At 41.8% G+C, this 19,843-nt stretch overlaps 1 protein-coding gene across 11 annotated transcripts in view; it reads right to left on the bottom strand.

Moving 5' to 3' along the window:
• Positions 1-19,843, bottom strand: part of LOC126268079 (uncharacterized) — a 422,439-nt gene that overhangs the window by 218,373 nt on the left and 184,223 nt on the right. For all 11 annotated transcript variants that reach the window (XR_007549078.1, XR_007549079.1, XR_007549077.1 and 8 more), the window contains one exon: positions 10,649-10,868. Coding sequence is in view for 8 of the 11 variants with exons in the window: in XM_049973545.1 (XP_049829502.1) it covers positions 10,649-10,868 (220 nt within the window). In the remaining 3 variants the exon portion in view is untranslated. The remainder of the gene's footprint in view (positions 1-10,648; positions 10,869-19,843) is intronic.

Genomic DNA, 19,843 nt, shown 5'->3' with positions numbered 1-19,843 from the left:
TGCTGACATATTTTTCGTTGCTGTGAATACATAATTTCATCTATGAACCGCCACATCTGCATAATACTTGAATATCATACACAACATGAAGTAAATAGAGAACTTTTTGAAGTAATTTGTGTTGAAATAGGTAAAGTCTTCTTACAGACGCTTAATGCTTTATTAAGATAGACTGCCGTAGTGATGTTCCTGTAGGAAGTTGAATTTAATTTGTAGTAGTAAAGTGAATATTTAAATTCTCTTTGATGATTACGGTTGTGTTCAATAAACTAATGGAAAATGCAATTCTAACAGCAACAGTATATTCTTTCACAATCTCTAAAACAATCTGACAACACTAAAGTAGTTTACAAATTATACACCTATAGAAACCTACTGGCTCTAACAAAGTAATTAAAACAGTGTAGTTTAAACAGCATTTTCGTACAGAAATGAATTGCCTTGACAGCTGATTGATCACGAGTGAGTAAGGTAAAATTTTACGAGTACACAATCAGAGGGACTTCACTATCAACCTCCTGGATAGTTTTGTTTCTCAAATCAACAGAGTATGTTATGATGCATTAACACACTTGACATAGTTTTGTCGTATGGTTTTCTTACAAACGACCGAAAGGTGTCTCAATAGTTGGCAACAAATTCCAGCTGTGATAGACACACTCTTGGGAAAGAATTTGTACTGCAAAACACACTTTTGGAAAATCAGATGGAAAATATTGTGTTCACACTAATCTTTTCTCAATCTTATGTGTTTTGGGGGCCTCAGCCTTTCATTTCTTGTCAGGAGGTTAACAATAAAGGCACCATAACTAGTCACCAGTAATAGTATTGCATAAGAATGATGTTCAAGCAAAACTGCAATAATAGTCACTCCATTGGTTTTTGTTGTTTGAAATTAGAGCACGCAGGACTCCTACAACAGACTTCTGAAACTTGCCTGTTGAATGCAAATGTCGCATGATGGTTAAACGGTAATGCATCACTTATATCAGTAGTTGAGATTTTCTTAATGTGGAAAATCATTCATGCTAGAAAGATCTTCTTTGAAACCAGAATATCTTTTTGTGGTGCATTCGTTCCACACACGGTTCAGATTTTTCAAGCTACCTCCTGTGCATCACCCCTTTGTTATACCAAAAGTAAATACTGTGTTGCAGATATTACACCTTTCTCCCACTTGCGACCCAATTTTACAATGTTTAACCATAGTTCATGATTTTCAAGTATGCAAAATCCAATGCTTAGCTGCAAGACGATAACTAGAACTTCGAATTTGAAAATGACAGTTGATACATACACTGACAGTGTAGCGCCGTGTTCACCTGGGTGGCACCCGACTTCAGGTAGTGGGTGACATCTTGTAGATAGAGGGTGACCATTGCATTGCGACGATACGCTCGAGCATAAGCTGCACTGATCGCGACGCAACCACAAGCTGTGCTGTAGAATTTTTTCTGAAAGCATTTGTTATTACCGATGGGTAGAATGTAAAGCGAATTATCTTCGATGTTCAATCAGACTCATAACTTTAGAGGAGGGCTGAAATGTGGTAAAAAAAAAGAAGAAAGATACAGTTGGACGCGTACACGCGACTATAAGTTTAGAATGCATGACGATTACCACTACACCATGGGCTAACACAACCCCACAATATCTTGTACGTACACAACACTTCCTCCTGACGCTTCCACATCTTACAGCATTGTAATATTGTGCAGATGGCCGGGCTTAGCATTGTCAGTGGTGTTCGGTTTTATCGGCTACCTTAAGTGAACGACTCGGACTTAGTCTCTGTGGCGGCCAGCCAGCAATCAGTTTTCATGTCTAAGACTGTGCATATATCATACATAAAGTGCAAGGGGGTATCCTATACATAACTTTTACAGCTTAAAATGTTATTCCGCACATTTTACACCATTTTTCTGAAGTCTCTTGGAAAGTGTAAAAGCGAGATTTCACTGTAGTTTTCTACATTTCAGATAATTGGGCCATAATACTGCTTCTATTATCCATAAATGTTGTCAAGTTTTTGATATAACAGTTCTTTTCTCTACACTGGAGACAGTGCATGATGTATACGGTCACTTCAGTCTGATGTTCTATGGACGATATATTAAACTCTTGCTGTACATACATAAGAATACTGGTTGCAAACCTCCCCCCTCACCTTGCAAGATAAGTTCTAGCTTTTCCTCTCAGCCACAAACAATTCTACAAAAGTGAAACATATCGTACATATTATTTGTAGTCTCCTGAGTGAGAGCACAAAGTTTCTGTCACTTCCGATAGATTCTTAGCTCCAGGACAGTTTCAAAATGGCGTCTGTAGGTGATGTACATTACAAGCAACGTGCCGCCATTGAATTTCTCACTGCAGAGAAAGAAACTGTGGGGAATATTCACGAACAATCGTGCAAAGTGTATGGAGCAACTACTGATGACGGAAGTACAGTTAGCTGCTGGGCATGGAGAGTGAGATCATCAGAAGGTGGTTTGACAGAGCTCCACAACTTGCAGTGGTCAGGGAGACTATCCATGGCTGCTACACCTGACATGTTGCAGCGAGCTGATGCTGTCATTTGCGAGGACAGATGCATTACAACTCGGCAGTTGGCACTGCATCGGTCAATCAGTAATGGAAGTGTGGGTGCAAATATTTCCACTATTGGATATTCAAAAGTTTATGCATAATGGGTCCTGCAGTGTCTAATGATGGATCACAACTCGCACAGAAAAAAACTGTTATCTTGATCTGTTGCAGCATTTTGAAGCTGAAGGGAATGCCTTTGTGTCCCGGAGTGTGACAGGTGATGACACCTGGGTTCACCATTTTGAGCCTGAAACCAAACGACAGTCGATGGAATGGTACATCCCCACTCCTTACAGAAGAAAAAATCAAGCAACTGCTTCCACGTGCGCAGCTCGTGGTCGTGCGGTAGCGTTCTCGCTTCCCATGCCCAGGTTCCCGGGTTTGATTCCCGGCGGGGTCAGGGATTTTCTCTGCCTAGTGATGACTGGGTGTTGTGTGATGTCCTTCAGTTAGTTAGGTTTAAGTAGTTGTAAGTTCTAGGGGACTGATGACCATAGATGTTAAGTACCATAGTGCTCAGAGCCATATGAACCATTTTTTGAACTGCTTCCGCAGGTAAGTTCATGATCACCCCGTTCTGGGACTGTAGTTATGAACACATCACAAAACAGTGTCGCAGAGTTTAACACCATCCACCCTACTTACCTATTACAAATTGTAATTACTCTCATTCATTGTACCCAGTTTATGATACAATTTAATCTGTTTTATGGGATAGTCGGCATTCATCTAGTTCTCTTCAATTTCACTACGTGTATAGACTCTTCATGCATCTTTTGCATATAGCTGTCAACAGACTGCCAGCATGCAAAATACAGTGAACACGCAACACTTGACCCATCCACGACATGCAATATGAACTCCTAATCATATAGTACCACGCATAAAACATTCCACTCATCAGAAGACCACAACTCAAATTTAAATTCCCAAAATCAGTCTGATGCAACTCTAAAAAATTCTCAAGAAAATAGACATTGAAGTTTTCTGAGCATTGGGGAGGGAGGGACTGGTGATGGTGGTGACGATGATGACGATGATAATAATAATAATAATAATAATAATAATAATAATAATAATAATAATAATAATAATAATGTTGTTGTTGTGATCTTCAGTCCTGAGACTGGTTTGATGCAGCTCTCCATGCTAATCTATCCTTTTTCTTTTGTTTCCTTTATTGCTTGCTCAATATACAGATTGAATAACATCGAGGATAGGCTACAACCCTGTCTCACTCCCTTACCAACCACTGATTCCCTTTCATGCCCCTCGACTCTGGTAACTGCCATCTCGTTTCTGTACAAATTGTAAATAGCCTTTCGCTCCCTGTATTTTACCCCTGCCACCTTTAGAATTTGAAAGAGAGTATTCCAGTCAACATTGTCAAAAGCTTTCTCTAAGTCTACAATTGCTAGAAACATATGTTTGTCCTTCCTTAATCTAGCTTCTAAAATAAGTCATGTTCCAGTATTTCTACGGAATCCAAACTGATCTTCCCTGAGGTCGGCTTCTACTAGTTTTTCCATTCGTCTGTAAAGAATTCGTGTTAGTATTTTGCAGCAGTGGCTTATTAAACTGATTGTTCGGTAATTTTCACATCTGTCAACCCCTGGTTACTTTGGGATTGGAATTATTATATTCTTCTTGAAGTCTGAGGGTATTTCGCATGTCTCATACATCTTGGTCACCAGATGCTAGAGTTTTGTCAGGACTGGCTCTCGCGAGGCCATCAGTAGTTCCAACGGAATGTTGTCTACTCCGGGGGCCTTGTTTCGACTCAGGTCTTTCAGTGCTCTGTCAAACTCTACACGCAGTATCGTATCTCCCATTTTATCTTCATCTACATCCTCTTCCATTTCCATAATATTGTCCTCAAGTACATTGCCATTGTATAGACCCTCTATATACTCCTTCCACCTTTCTGCTTTCCCTTATTTGCTTAGAACTGGGTTTCCATCAGAGCTCTTGATGTTCATACAAGTGGTTCTCTTATCTCCAAAGGTCTCTTTAATTTTCCTGTAGGCAGTATCTATCTTACCCCTAGTGAGATAAGCCTCTACATCCTTACATTTGTCCTCTGGCCATCCCTACTTAGCCATTTTGCATTTCCTGTCGATCTCATTTTTGAGACGTTTGTATTCCTTTTTGCCTGCTTCATTTACTGCATTTTTATATTTTCTCCTTTCATCAATTAAATTCAATATTTCTTCTGTTACCCAAGGATTTCTACTATCCCTCGTCTTTTTACCTACTTGATCCTCTGCTGCCTTCACTACTTCATCCCTCAAAGCTATCCATTCTTCTACTACTGTATTTCTCTCCCCCATTCCTGTCAATTTTTCCCTTATGCTCTCCCTGAAACTCTGTACAACCTCTGGTTCTTTCAGTTTATCTAGGGCCCATCTCCTTAAATTTCCACCTTTTTGCAGTTTCTTCAGTTTTAATCTACTGGTCATTACCAATAGGTTTTGGTCAGAGTCCACATCTGCCCCTGGAAATGTCTTACAATTTAATACCTGCTTCCTAAATCTCTGTCTTACCATTATATAATCTATCTGATACCTTCTAGTATCTCCAGGATTCTTCCATGTATACAACCTTCTTTCATGATTATTAAACCAAGTGTTAGGTATGATTAAGTTGTGCTCTGTGCAAAATTCTACCAGGCGGCTTCCTCTTTCATTTCTTAGCCTCAATCCATACTCACCTACTACGTTTCCTTCTCTCCCTTTTCCTACACTTGAATTCCAGTCACCCATGACCATTAAATTTTCGTCTCCCTTTACTATCTGAATAATTTCTTTTATTTCATCATACATTTCTTCAATTTCTTTGTCATCTGCAGAGCTAGTTGGCATATAAACTTGTACTACTATAGTAGGTGTGGGCTTCGTATCTATCTTGGCCACAATAATGCGTTCACTATGCTGAGTAGTCCCCGCCCCGAGATCCGAATGGGGGACTATTTTACTTCCGGAATATTTTACCCAAGAGAACGCCATCATCATTTAATCATACAGTAAAGCTCCATGCCCTCGGGAAAAATGACGGCCGTAGTTTCCCCTTGCTTTCAGCTGTTCGCAGTACCAGCACAGCAAAGCCGTTTTGGTTATTGCTACAAGGCCAGATCAGTCAATCATCCAGACTGTTGCCCTTGCAACTACTGAAAAGGCTGCTGCCCCTCTTCAGGAACCACACGTTTGTTTGGCCTCTCAACAGATACCCCTCTGTTGTGGTTGTACCTACGGTATGGCTATCTGTATCGCTGAGGCACGCAAGCCTCCCCACCAACGACAAGGTCCAAGAACGTTTACATTGAACAGTTTACTTTTGAATTAAATATAAAAAAATTACAAAAATTCAGTTGCCATGCTGAATCCTTTTTGGTCTGCCACAGCAAGGAATGTCTGGTTTAAACCCTGCATTATACTCCTAAATGACCCTGCAAATAATACTGTAAATGGCAGTTATGCAGCAAACATACCGGTGATGCCTTGCAAACCTCTGAAAGAAAGTGAAGATCCTTTCATATCTTAATGATACAGAACAGCATTGACATTCACGTGAGAAACAGGTGGCTGCTTATTGTACCATATACTCTGAATTCCTCCTCGGATAGCTTCTTCCTGCTGGAGGAAAACTTCTCCCAGTATTGGACTCCTCTCCTTACAACAAATACATACACCTACACTGTAACTCCCTACAGCAAACAACATTTTCTTTTGTCTCTAAGGCTGCTTGTAGGTTGATGAAGGAGAAACTGTTGGTAAGAAAGGAGAGGAATGAAGGCAGACTCTGACTAAAATGAAGACAATTACACTTACTTATGTATTTTTATTTGAAATCATATCAGGCCACTAATAACGACAAACTATGTTGGATTAAAGAAACTTTTATAAACTCAATGTTACTCTGAGGGAAACATAGGGACACGAGCTGTTAATATGTGGACATATAGCTAATTAGTTACTTAAATTGCAGGCAAAGAAAATGGGTAATGTACACACACACACACACACACACACACACACACACACACACACAGAGAGAGAGAGAGAGAGAGAGAGAGAGAGAGAGAGAGAGAGAGAGAGAGGAAACGAAATGGAAATGAGAGAATTGTTGTGCGTGAGAGAGAGAGAGAGAGAGAGAGAGAGAGAGAGAGAGAGAGAGAGAGAGAAGAGAGAGAGAGAGAGAGTTTAGAGCACAAAACCACGAAAAAAGAAAACTAGAGACGAGTATTCCTGTGTCATTGGACAGTCAAGCATTGGTTTACAGATTCAGCCATGATAACTGTGTGGTTTATATTTATGCTGGACAATAATTTATTTAGTGGATATACTTTTTCATGATCAGTTATTTTACTGAATTCTTATAAAAACCAAGTTATTGTGGTCAGGTCTTAGAGTTAACTTTATTTATTGACATGGTCTTCCAAAGAGGCCAGAAAAATTGGGCCACTTTTCTTGATTTAACTACTGCCTACAACACTGTATGACTACATGGACTACTGCTTAAGCTGAAGTAAAACACATGCTGTGCTGAGCTCACTAAACTATTGGAAACTATCCTCAAAAGTCACTCATCCAGAGGAAAAAAGACCAAATAAAATAAGATAAAAATTTATTTCCCAAAGGGTCAGTGTTTGTTGCTTACCTCTTTCTTTAACCTATATCTAACTGAAATGCCAGTATCATCATCTAAGACAATCTATGACACATGATATTTCTCCTTCCACACAAGGAAGGAAGGAAAGCCTTCTTGGAGAATCTAGCTAAATACATATAAACAGTTGACATTTCATCCCAACCCCAGCAAAACGTGTGTGTATTCCATTGAATTAACAAGCTTGCTGACATAAAACTTTATATCAACTTATGTGGAGCACTGTTAAGCCACAACCCCTATGACAAATATCTAGGTATAATACTTAAATTCCCGTCTTAAATTTAGGAAACATCTTGAAATAACCAAAAAGAAGTTAAAACTACAAACAACATTATCAGAAACTGACCGAAAGAAACTGGGAAGCCCAAGCAGACTTTACATCTGCTTCAATAAACGACAGATCCTGTGACTGAATCCTGTCTTTCCTTAACACTGAAATTCTCAATGGCTACTGCACATGCAGGGATTCTGGTGGATTCCAATTTAGCTTTATTTCTTTTTTTTCCCTTTTTTTGCTGGACATGAGTTCTGTTAGTGATGCCACAGGCTTAAGAGAACTTGAGTGTTTGTAATCAGATGTCTTAAGTGCTTGTGACATCTAATAGTAGATACAGAGCATAAAATGCCTCAAAAGTAAAAGGCTTGGAAGAAAATTGCCAAATCATTCAAAGGTCTAATTGGAGATGTAAGGACGAAGGTAATCAGAAGCTTTTGTTGGGTTGGGTTGTTCGGGGGAAGAGACCAAACTGCGAGGCATGGGTCTCATCAGATTAGGGAAAGATGGGGAAGGAAGTCGTCCATGCCCTTTCAAAGGAACCATCCCGGCATTTGCCTGGAGAGATTTAGGGAAATCACGGAAAACCTAAATCAGGATGGGCGGACATGGGATTGAACCGTCGTCCTCCCGAATGCGAGTCCAGTGTGCTAACCACCTCGCTCGGTCAAGCTCTTGTATTTATTTTTATTAAGATAGAACATTCTGAATGTTATATATACAAATACGTATCAACACTACTGGCCCTTAAAACTGTTAAGATGAAGAAGGATAGCATATAACAAAATTTTACTTATTGTAAATAGTAATATTCATAGGGTTTGCAGACTCTTACGCTTAGTGTCTTGTGTTATCTATTGTTCCCACAAGTGCAAACATTTGTTCGCAAGTACACAAGAAATGTAGTAAACTTAACAAACAGGTCTGTGAATGCTCAATTGCTACTTTGTTTCTATTTGCTCCCATGTAAATGAGGTTAAAATGTAGTAGTTTGAGAAATTACATGAATGTGTTTGCAATGCAACTACTTTAAAACATTTAATATAGAAAAACAGTTTCTCCATTGGTTCAGAAACAACACATTACACCCTGGTACAGCATCATTAGGAAATACAATAGAAAATGGATATAATAAATGACATGGCACGGTCTTATCTGGAGCTACTGAACTCCAGATGAATACCAAAAACACAAATAAGCAAGTCCAAAAGAACTGGAAAGCAAGCACAATATATTATACTTACTGTCAAAACTGTTCATCAATTACACCTAAAATACCCAGTAACCAAATATGAAGAACACCACTGATAATAAACCTATAGGAGGATACTTAAAAAAACCATAACCATTAGTTTATCTTGGTGATGTGGGTCATCAGTCATAGAAGTGTAGAATGAAATCTCGCTCATAAATTGTAAACATGACCCTGGAACAAAGTGCCATGAGTGTTTCTGCACTCACACAGTGTATATACAGTAAGTGATGGAATCATAGGCAAACTCGTAGTGTTAGTAAAGATAACAAGTACTAGGGGCACCAAATGGAGGTAAGAAGCCATAAATAAAAAAAAATGGTAATATAGCAGAGAAACAAATTCTCAAAAGTGAGGTACATACAGGTAAAAATAAGATATAGATAGTATAATTATTATAACAGAATGCTGTTCAAGAACAGAGGGGGGAGGGGGGGGGGGTGTTCCAGTATGCGTATGTTGTACAATTAAAATAAAGTGCTGGAGGTATGTAACATTATACAATAAACAGAGTCGAAAATTATGTAAAGAATAGACTGCTATTCAAGGTCAAGATGAAACACTAAGATTCAGAAAGGCACAATGAACAGATTGTTACACATTAGGCTTTTGGCCAAAGCCTTCCTCAGAAAAAATACATAGGCACGCACACCTTACACACACTGCTAACTCCGGCTCCTCAGGCCAGACAAACTATGACACATCACGTGGGAGCAACAATCCACAGTGGAGTGGGAAAGGGTGTGGGATAGAATGGTATGGGTGGGGAGTGGAGGGTGGCAGGGAGGGAACAGTGCTGGCTGGCTCTGTGTGGAGGGACTAGAGGAGGCAAAGCTACCAGTTGGAGCACTGGGAGGCTGTGGGAACAAGAGGAGAGAGAAAGAAGGGGAAAAAAGGGAGTGAAGACAAGGTGAGCAGAGATGGGGAAAAATCAGCTCGTGCAATGGCAGAAAGCAGTACACAATGAGGGTGGGGGCATGAGTCAGGAGAAGGTGTCGGACAGAGTTGGTGGAAGTAGGATACCTTCAGCCACATGCAGAGCAAGAGAATGATACACTTTGCTCTTGGTCACAGTTTAATTGTGGCCATTCATCCTGATTGATAGTTAGTTTGGGGTGGGAACAGGAGTTGGGAGGTGTAGGACAGAGGGAGTGGAAGCACAATATGTTCAAGCTGCATGTTGTCCAACATGGTGGTCCACTTTGCTCTTGGTCACAACTTGGTGGTGGCCGTTCATCCTGGTGGCTGGTCGGTACTCATACCAATAAAGGAAGCTGAGTAATTTTTGCAGCAGAGCTGTTACATGACATGGGTGCTTTCGCAGATGGTCTGGCCTCAGATGGGTGGATAAACCTGTGGCAGGACTGGAATATGAGGTGCTGGGTGTGCAGATTTGGTACGCCTTGCACCTGGGTCATCCATAGGGATATGGTCCCTGTGGCAAGGCTTTGTGATTGGGTTTGGGGTAGGGATGGACTAGAATGTAGTGGAATATTTTTTGCAGTCCATCAGTCTTGCAACATAAATTTGCTTTAATTTGTCTCTCTCTCTCTCTCTCTCTCTCTCTCTCTCTCTCTCTCTGTGTGTGTGTGTGTGTGTGTGTGTGTGTGTGTGTGTGTGTGTGTGTGTGTGTGTGAGAGAGAGAGAGAGAGAGAGAGAGAGAGAGAGAGAGAGAGAGAGAGAGACAGAGAGCGCTTCAAAATTTCCAGTTGCTCAGGCTGTTTGAAATGTTTCTCACATTTTCTTAACCAAACCATTTCAGACTTTACGCAATACTTTCATTGTATATTTGAAGATATTACCCATCAATAACAATGAACACAAAATATTACTTTAAATTTAGTAATTAATCAGTTCTAACATACGCTAGGTATTCCAGTATAAGATTTTCCAACACTTTAACGTTCTTCGTTCCGACAGAGCTCCGACAAGTTTCCCAGAAGTCAGACAGCCAAGGGAATGTCTCTTGAGTTTTTCTTGCATCCAAGTTATTGGTTGCTGATAAATCACCTTTACGGCGTTCATTGCAACCATCAGCACCAATGGCAGAACACGAATTCAATTTGCTGACTAAAGCTGATACACCTGTAAGTAAAACAAATGAACAAATTAAACATAACACATTAAGATGCATTAAATCCAAGGATAACTGATATATATATATATATATATATATATATATATCTCACACACACTGAGCTCAAGAGAAATGATACTTCAAACCAGTATTAGAGACTTTCTGCCCTATTACGACTGCAGAGGCATGCAGCAAGGGAAAAACAACTGCTTCAGTACACATTTTAATTGTTATTTTCTGTTTCTCATGGTCCACATGTGAGATACACGAATGAGGAAACAGAATTGTTGCACTGACTTAAATGAATACCAGTTCTCCAAATTAATCCAGCAGAACTTGGTGGAAGTTTCACTAGTTTTCGACAATTGCATTTTTCGAGATTACTCCATATACATCAAAGTCTTTCATTTGCTATCACCACTACTGACAACCTTACACCTCTCTTGACAACTGATTACCTCCCATCTCTGTCAGTGGTTGACACTTTGCCTTCAACTTTTTGGCCTGAGGAGGCTTTTGAGCCACAATCGCAGCAGTGGTAGTGGCAGCGCTGGATGGTAGACCAGATTAAACCTTTGAAGGGGCAAGGAGCACTGCAACATTGGAACATTGGCAACCACGGCCTTTTTCTGGTGTTCTGGGGCGGAGGGAGGGGGGGGGGGGGGGGGGTTCTGCTTCGAAATAACTGCTGCAGCACAAGTGCATTGACAAATTCAGGTACTAGTGCTGACACTTGCAACCTTCGGTTTTCTGAACTAACTGTTTAAGAACTGAGCAGAGGCGGCATCCAATGTAGGAGCTGCATGGCCTTGTAGATCTTTTAGGCTAGTATCCATGCCTGAAGTACTGTAATCTGAGACAATTCTATACAATGTATCACTCTTATTCTCACATTAGTTGCTGTATTTAAGCAGACTGTGGAACACATAGCAGTTCCATTGTAGATCTGTACCAAGGAGGAAATGATAGCTGTGATTTGCTTTTCGTTTGCAGATGGTGTTAAACCCGTGGAAATTATTCGTTGAATCCAAGTACAATATGGTGACAGCTGTTTATCACAATGCAAGATGTATGAATGGGCAGAGTTCTTCGAATGGGGAAGAGTTTCTCTATGTGATGAAGAAAGATCAGGTAGGCCACCGACATCAAGTGAGGACACTTTGGAAGTCGTTCAGGCATGGAAAAAAAAATCACAGTGGATGAAATTGCCTATGCTTTACATATCAGTCATAGTTCAGTACATTCCATCTTATAAGACAGGTGAAATTTTCAGAAAGTGTGTGCAAGGTGGGTATCAAAAGAATTGTCAGTACAGTATAAAATGCAAAGGACAGACATTCTCATAAACATTTGGGCAAATTACCATTGAGGGGAAGATGGATTTTTACAGCAAATCGTTACTGTAGACCAAAGGCGGGTGCATCATCAGGAACTGGAAAGTAACGCTGAGATCGTGGTTTGGAGACACCCATCATCATTAGAAATTAAGAAATTTACATTTCAACCATCTGCTGGTAAGGTTATGCTAACACTATTCTGGGACATGGAAGGTTTTACACCCATTGATTTCAACCAAAGAGCCGAAACTGTGAACAGAGAACTATTACAATGTGTTGCAAACTAAGCTGAAATCTGCAACAGAATGCAATCATCATGGAAAACCGAGAAAAGCTGTCATCCTGCAGCCACATTCTGATAAACTGATGGCTGAAACAATAAAGGAGTTGGGATTCAAACTGCTAGAACAGCCCCCACATACAGTCCAGACCTGGCTCCAACAATTACCATATGTTTGGACCATTGAAGCAAGTGCTGAGGGGAGAAGATTTGCAACCAATGCAGACGTCATTGATTTAGTGCAAAACTGGTTATAGGTACAATGAAAAAACTTATTTCTCCACATCAAAAAAGTTGTGAAACACTGGACAAAGCACATTGACGCACAGGGAGGTTATGTAGAAAAATAATGTATATTTCAGTTGGGGAAAAAAGTACAGTAGAAGAAGAATGGGTAGCTTTGAGGGTTGAAATAGTGAAGGCAGCAGAGGATCAAGTAGGTAAAAAAAAAAAAATCAAGAGCTAGTAGAAATCCTTGGGTAACAGAAGAAATATTGAATTTAATCGATGAAAGGAAAAAATATAAAAACACAGAGGTTATCAAGTATGTACGAGTGGTAAAATCGAGGCATTGAACACAATAAGGATACCAGAGCTGAGAAACAATTTAGGAAGTAAAACTATATGGGTTTGGTTGGTACCTATGCCGCACTGTACAGGGCATCTCACAGGGGTTATCTGTGTCAAGACAAACCCAAGAGACAGTAAAAGAGCAAAGAATGCCTTCTAGTCAAGAAATTCATAATAGTGAAGGTGGCAATCCTAAAAACACAATAAATGTCAGTTGGGTCAACAATAATAAAAGAACGTGAGAGAAATAATTAGTTGATAGGTGGGTGGGACCAAGTGAGTGACCCCCTTCCTGGGACTGCATGCAATGGGATCACTCCTCCCATTGCCATCCCACCCAAGATCTGTTATGGTCAAAGCAATGAACAGAGAACAGCATCTGCTATTCACTTGAATTCTCTCCTAAAATGGGAAACAGGTTGTAATGAAACAATGGAAAATCCAGGATGGAATGTAACAACACCAGAGAAGGGAAGTTGCTACTCACCATATAGTGGAGATGCTGATAGGCACAATAAAAGGATTCACACAATCATAGCATTCGGCCATTAAGGACTTTGTCAGCAGTACACACACACACACACACACACACACACACACACACACACACACACACACACACACTTGCATGCAAAAACAACTTGCACGCACATCTGCAGTCTCAGAGCTGGAACTACACTGTGAGCAGCAGCACCAGTGCACGATGGGAGTGGCAACTAGGTGGGGTTAAGGAGGAGGCTGGGGCGGGGAGGGGGAGGGATAGTGAGGTGGGAATGGCGGACAGTGAAGTGTTGCACTTTAGACGGAGGGCAGGAGAGAAGGTGTGGAGGAGGTAAGTAGGGGAAAGGACAGAAGTAAAAACACAAAGAAATTAAAAGACTGGGTGTGGTGGTGAAATGACAGCTTTGTAGTGCTGGAATGGGAACAGGGAGGGGGACGGATGGATGAGGACAGTGACTAACGAAGGTTGAGGCCACCTCCCTGTATACTAACATTCCTTATTCCCATGACCTTACTGCTATCAAACACTAACTTTCCACATGCCCTATGGATTCCAAACCAACTACCTCCTTCCCAGTCTCCATGACCAACTATATCCTCACCCCCAATTACTTCTCCTTTGAAGGCATTACCTACAAACAAATCTGTGGTAAGGCTATGGGCACCCACATGGCACCATCCTATGCTAACCTATACATGGGCCATCTAGAGGAATCATTCCTAAAACCCCAGAATCCTAAACCCCTCATCTGTTTCAGGTTCACTGATGACATCATTGCTATCTGGACTGAAGGTGAGGACACCTTATTCCCATTCCTCCAGAAGCTTAACAACTTCTCCCCCATTTACTTCACCTGGTCCTACTCAACCCAACAAGCCACCTTCCTAGATGTTGAGCTCCACCTCAAAGATGACTACATCAGTACCTCCATCCATATCAAACCTACTAACCACCAGCAATACCTCCAATTCGACAGCTGCCACCCATTCCATACAAATATGTCCCTTCCTTACAGCCTAGCCACCCGTGGTCATCGCATCTGCAGCGTCGAGCAGTGCTCCTCTAAATATACCGAGGGTCTCCCTGAAGTCTTCACTGGCTGTAATTATCCTCTCATCTTTGTACAAAAACAAATCGCCTGTGCCTTATCTTTCCAGTTTCCCACCACCTCCCAAAGTCCCACAGAGGAGCATTTCCCTCTTAACTCAGTACCATCCAGGACTGGAGAAACTGAATTATATTTTCCGCCAGGGTTTCGATTACCCCTCGTCATGCCCTGAAATGAGAAATGTCCTGCCCACTATCCTTCCCACCCCTCCTACTGTGGTATTGCGCCGTCCACTGAACCTACTCAATATACTCGTCCATCCTTACACAACCCCTGCTCCCAATCCCTTACCTCATGGCTCATACCCTTGTAATAGACCTAGAAGCAAGACCTGCTCCCTACATCCTCCTGCCACCATGTACTCCAGTCTGGTCACCAACATCACCTATCCCATCAAAGGCAGGGCTACCTGTGAAACCAGTCATGTGACTTACAAGCTAAGCTGCAACCACTGTGCTGCATTCTATGCGGGCATGACAACAACAAGCTGTCCTGTCCGCATGAACGGCTAACGACAAACTGTGGTCAAAAAACACGTGGACCACCCTGTTGCTGAACATGCTGCCAAACACAATACCCCTCATCTCAATGATTGCTTCACACCCTGTGCCATACGGATCCTTCTCACCAACACCAGCAATTCTGAATTGCGCAGGTGGGAACTTTCCCTGCAATACATCCTACGTTCCCGTAACCCTCCTGGCCTCAACCTTCGTTAGTCACTGTCCTCATCCATCCAGCCCCCTCCCTGTTCCCATTCCAGCACTACAAAGCTGTCATTCCACCGCCACACCCAGTCATTTAATTTCTTTTTTTGTTTATTTCTCTCCTTTCCCCTACTTACCCCCTCCACACCTTCTCTCCTGCCCTCCGTCTAAACTGCAACACTTCACTGTCCACCACACTATCCTCCCCCTCCCCTCCCCAGTCTTCTCCTTACCCCCACCCAGTTGCCATTCCCATCATGCACTGATGGCTGCTGCTCACAGTGTAGTTTCAGCTCTCTGAGACTGCAGACATGTGTGCAAGTTGCGTTTGCTTGAGTGTCTATTTGCATGTGCATGTGTGTGTCTACTGCTGACAAAGGCCTTAATGGCCAAAAGCTATGATAGCATGAATCTTTTTATTGTGCCTATCACGACACAGCATCTCTGCTGTATGGTGAGTAGCAACTTTCCTTCTCTTAAAAACAGATAAATGAGCGCACTGCATATAAGGCAATTATAACAGGATAAAAGAGCAATGATTGAAGCAATTGGTAAAGAAAGTAGGGTTGATCATCCCCAGACCCAGTATGCAGTGAAGCCCAAACCCCCCCCCCCCCCCCACCCCACCCTCAAAAATAATAGAATCAAAGAATCCACAAGATCACAATTAGCATGAGGAACCCGGAGGAGGGGCATTCCACCAGGATGTGAGCTACTGTCTGTAAGGCTCCACAACCACAATATGGGGTGGCTTGTTCCATAACAAAAAACTATGGGCCAATGTGAAAGTGACTGATGTGGAGGCGACAAACGATGATGGATTCCTTCCCGGATGAACAAAAGGAGCAACACCCTGCAGCAGTAGTCTCCTCAATAGTGCAGAGTTTATTAGAATGAGCAGTAAGCCACCACATGATGTTCCTTTTCCGAGTGAGGAGATGGTCTTATATGCACCTCCATATCTGCATCTTTGATCATCAAGGCATATGTTGGATGAGTAATTGCTTCTCTACCCAAAGGGTCAGCAGTATCATCCCCTGGGATACCAACATAATGTGGGACCCACAGAAAGATAGCAAGGCAGGCAGTGTGACTGAGGTCAGAGAGATAGTCATGAACAGCAGACGTCATGGGGTGACAAGAATAACATCAATCAATAGCCTGGAGACTGCTCGCTGAATCATTACAAAATACAATTTGATGAAGGGAGGTTTCTTTGATAAAATGTAGAGCTCCGATAATGGCCATCAACTCCACTTAAGAACACTACATGTTACCAGTAACAAATGTTGCTCCACATCTCTGGAATATTTAAAACATTCCACTCCTATCCATGGAATTAAATCCATCACTTTAAAAGATGGTAGCTCCCTGACACTCCTGAAGCACGGAGAGAAACAGATGCCTATAGGTCAAAGGGATGACAAACTTTTAATACCTTAAAGACCCAGTTTGTGGTCTGGATACTAACAGAAAGGAGAGCGTGGGGACGGCGACAAGGGGAGTACATTCTGAGAAGCTCAGTCACGGAGATCCCTGAAGAAGGCATAGAAGAGTATTCTAACTGGTAGCCAACCTGGGGGGAGGTGCCAAGGGGTCAATGCGCCCTGTATGCAAAAAGAATTTTGTAAGTTTGATTACTAGCAAATAATCATGTGGTGATTGCATAAGTGAGCAAGAGTTGGTACCATTAGGAATGAGAAGGGTAGATCTCCACTTTGGCAATGAGACAGTCTACAGGCCTAGTCCAGAAGGCATCAATGGCTAGCCTTAATCCATGATGATGGACTGGGTCCAACAATTTCAGAGGAGCAGGTACCGGTAAGCCTTAAAGCTGGTAACCATAGATGAATCAGTATGAGACCATGGTCTGTTAAATATGGCAGACAGCAGCACGACCCGCACACCAAGAGGTGTAGGCAAGGAAGCAGAAAGAGTTAAAGTTTTATATGTAGCTTGTCTTTAATGAACACACAAAGGGGAACCATATCAAGTTTTTATTGAAGAGAAGTCCCAAAACTGAGGACTGTCTGATGATTTCCATTTGTTGTGTACCCACATAGAGTTCTGCGGACTGTGGTATGGCAACAGAAATACCCGACTAGCATTTTCATGTGAGAGGACTGGAAGCCGTGGGGGAGAGTCCAAGCAGAGACCTTTTGGATGGTATCTCGAAGTTGGTCTTCAACAAAGGTTACACACAGAGAGATATACGAAATGCAAAAGCTGTCAATATACAGCATGGAGATGACCAGTGTTCTCATAGTCATTGCCTCCCATTGATGACAATGACCAAGAGTATAATACTGAAGCTGTAACCCTGCAAGGATGCCATTTTTTTCGACCTGTGGGATAAAAATTTATGAATAAAAATTGGTAGACAGGCTCAAAATATAAAGTCATGGAGAGTAAATAACATGACAACATGAAGTCGTGTCATAAGCCTTATGCAGGTCATTAAAAAAACCACAATGATGTGTTGGTGATAAGGAAATGCCTGTCAGATTGTTGTTTCCAGTCTTAACTAGGTGAACAGTAGTGGATCGCCCTCCTTGGAATCAAGCTAACAGGTGAAGAAAAAACCCCATCACTCAAGAATCCAGCACAAGCACTGGGCTACCATCCTTTAAAGCAACCTGCAAAGTACACTCATTTATCTGTTGGTAGGCGTGAACGAACACTGGGTTTTTGCCTGGTTTAAGGATTGAGACAATGACACTAACTCACCACTGTGAAGGGAAAACACTTCTCAGCAAATATGGTTGAAGACCCTGAGTAGGGTCTTTGAGTAACATTCAGTCCTCTCTGGAACAGATATCTTACTAACGAGCTGGTAGGGGTTCCGTACTGATGAGCAATATTCAGGTATTGGTCGAATTGTTGTTTTACATACACTTCCTTTGTTGAAGGAGTACATTTCCCTAGGATTTAATCAAAGAATCAAGATCTGGCATCTGCCTAACTCACAATTAATTTTGCGTGTTTGTTCCACTTCAGATCACTTCGTAGGCATTACATATGCTTGTACTTTGTTCATTAGGTGGCAGTGCAGAACTGTATCAAACGCCTTTCGGAACTCGAGAAACACGTTATCTATTACTGTGTCTCATGAATGAATAGAGCAAGTTCAGTTTCACATGAAACTGTTTTTGGAACCCATATTGGTTCCTAAAGGAGACTATCACTCTCCGGAAATGTCATAATATGCGAGCATAAAATGTTTCGGAATCCTTCAACAGACCAATGTCAGAGATATATTCTTATGGTTTTGTGTGTTGTTCGGCAACCCTTCTTGAATGTTTCAGAGATGTCAGTCTGACAAGAGGGGATGAAGCTGACAGCAGAGGTATACAACTGCCAGTTGGCCCTTCGAAGAGGCCTGAATGATAACTGGCCAATCAGATGGTGACAAGGAAGTGACTAAAAAGTAGACACTGTCATGAAGATTGTTGTGTGGTGACCACTATATTGGAAATTGGGGGAAAGAGATCTTAGGTTGATAGATGAGAAGATAAAAGGTGTCATGGGCAGCACTGAAGTGGGTTGGAGTACCATCACTGAGGACACTTAGATCAAGATCATAAAGAAGCTGAACAATCAGAAAGCACGTACCAGACAAACTAGTATCACCCCTCTCGGGAGGGGTGGGGGGTGTGTGCATGCAAACAAACTCTCAAATAGGAGAAAATGGTGGGAGAGTTACAAATGGTGATCCCTGGGGCTATATGCATTCTGACTGCTAGTGCTTCCAACAAGGAAGGTACACAGGGGAATCGTCTCGCTGACGACTCTGTGCAAACTAATGTATAGACTTTTTCGGGGTCAGTACAGTTCTGACAGAGTGCATGTTCACATTGAAGAATTGGGGAATGGTAATCATTGAAATGTGTTTCTTGGAGAGCAACACACTGCATAATAAGAGGGAATTAGCCATTGAAGCTGTGGTAGGTGATAGTAATCCACTGCCTTCGAGATCATCATGCTGAGGATTTTCTGGTTAGACATGAAGGATCCAGGAGAACAGATAATGCCCCAGGGTTATTTCTCCTCCTCCTCATCTTTCACAACTTCTCACAGTCAAGATTCTACTGAGTGTGTATCCACTCCACTGTGTGTGTGTGTGTGTGGGGGGGGGGGGGGGGGGGGGCATTGGGCTCCCGATTTTTCCAGAGAAGGGAGCTGGTTCTCTAGCCAGGTGGAGGCACTTATTCCTGAAGATGGTGCCACAGGAACCACGAGAGGGGAGAGCCTATTGCCAAGCTATAGTCAGAGATTAAAATTTGCAGTACAGTAAAGACAGTAAAGGAAGAATTACTGCAATGCTTTGGGGGCCCATGCTCATCACATAGAAATATTCACAAAAAGTTATGAGCCCCTGGCTGGACTAGGACATTGCTTCATAGTTGAGAGCTCTCCACAACCTATTCAAAGACATCCAACATAATAAGCCCTTAACTCTGAACATTGTGGCTCTGACAT

Source organism: Schistocerca gregaria, chromosome 4 (genome assembly GCF_023897955.1).
Source record: "Schistocerca gregaria isolate iqSchGreg1 chromosome 4, iqSchGreg1.2, whole genome shotgun sequence".
In the NCBI taxonomy this organism is placed as follows: Eukaryota; Metazoa; Arthropoda; class Insecta; order Orthoptera; family Acrididae; genus Schistocerca; species Schistocerca gregaria.
Note: the sequence above shows the minus strand (reverse complement) of the source record. Positions and strands in the feature narration are given on the sequence as shown.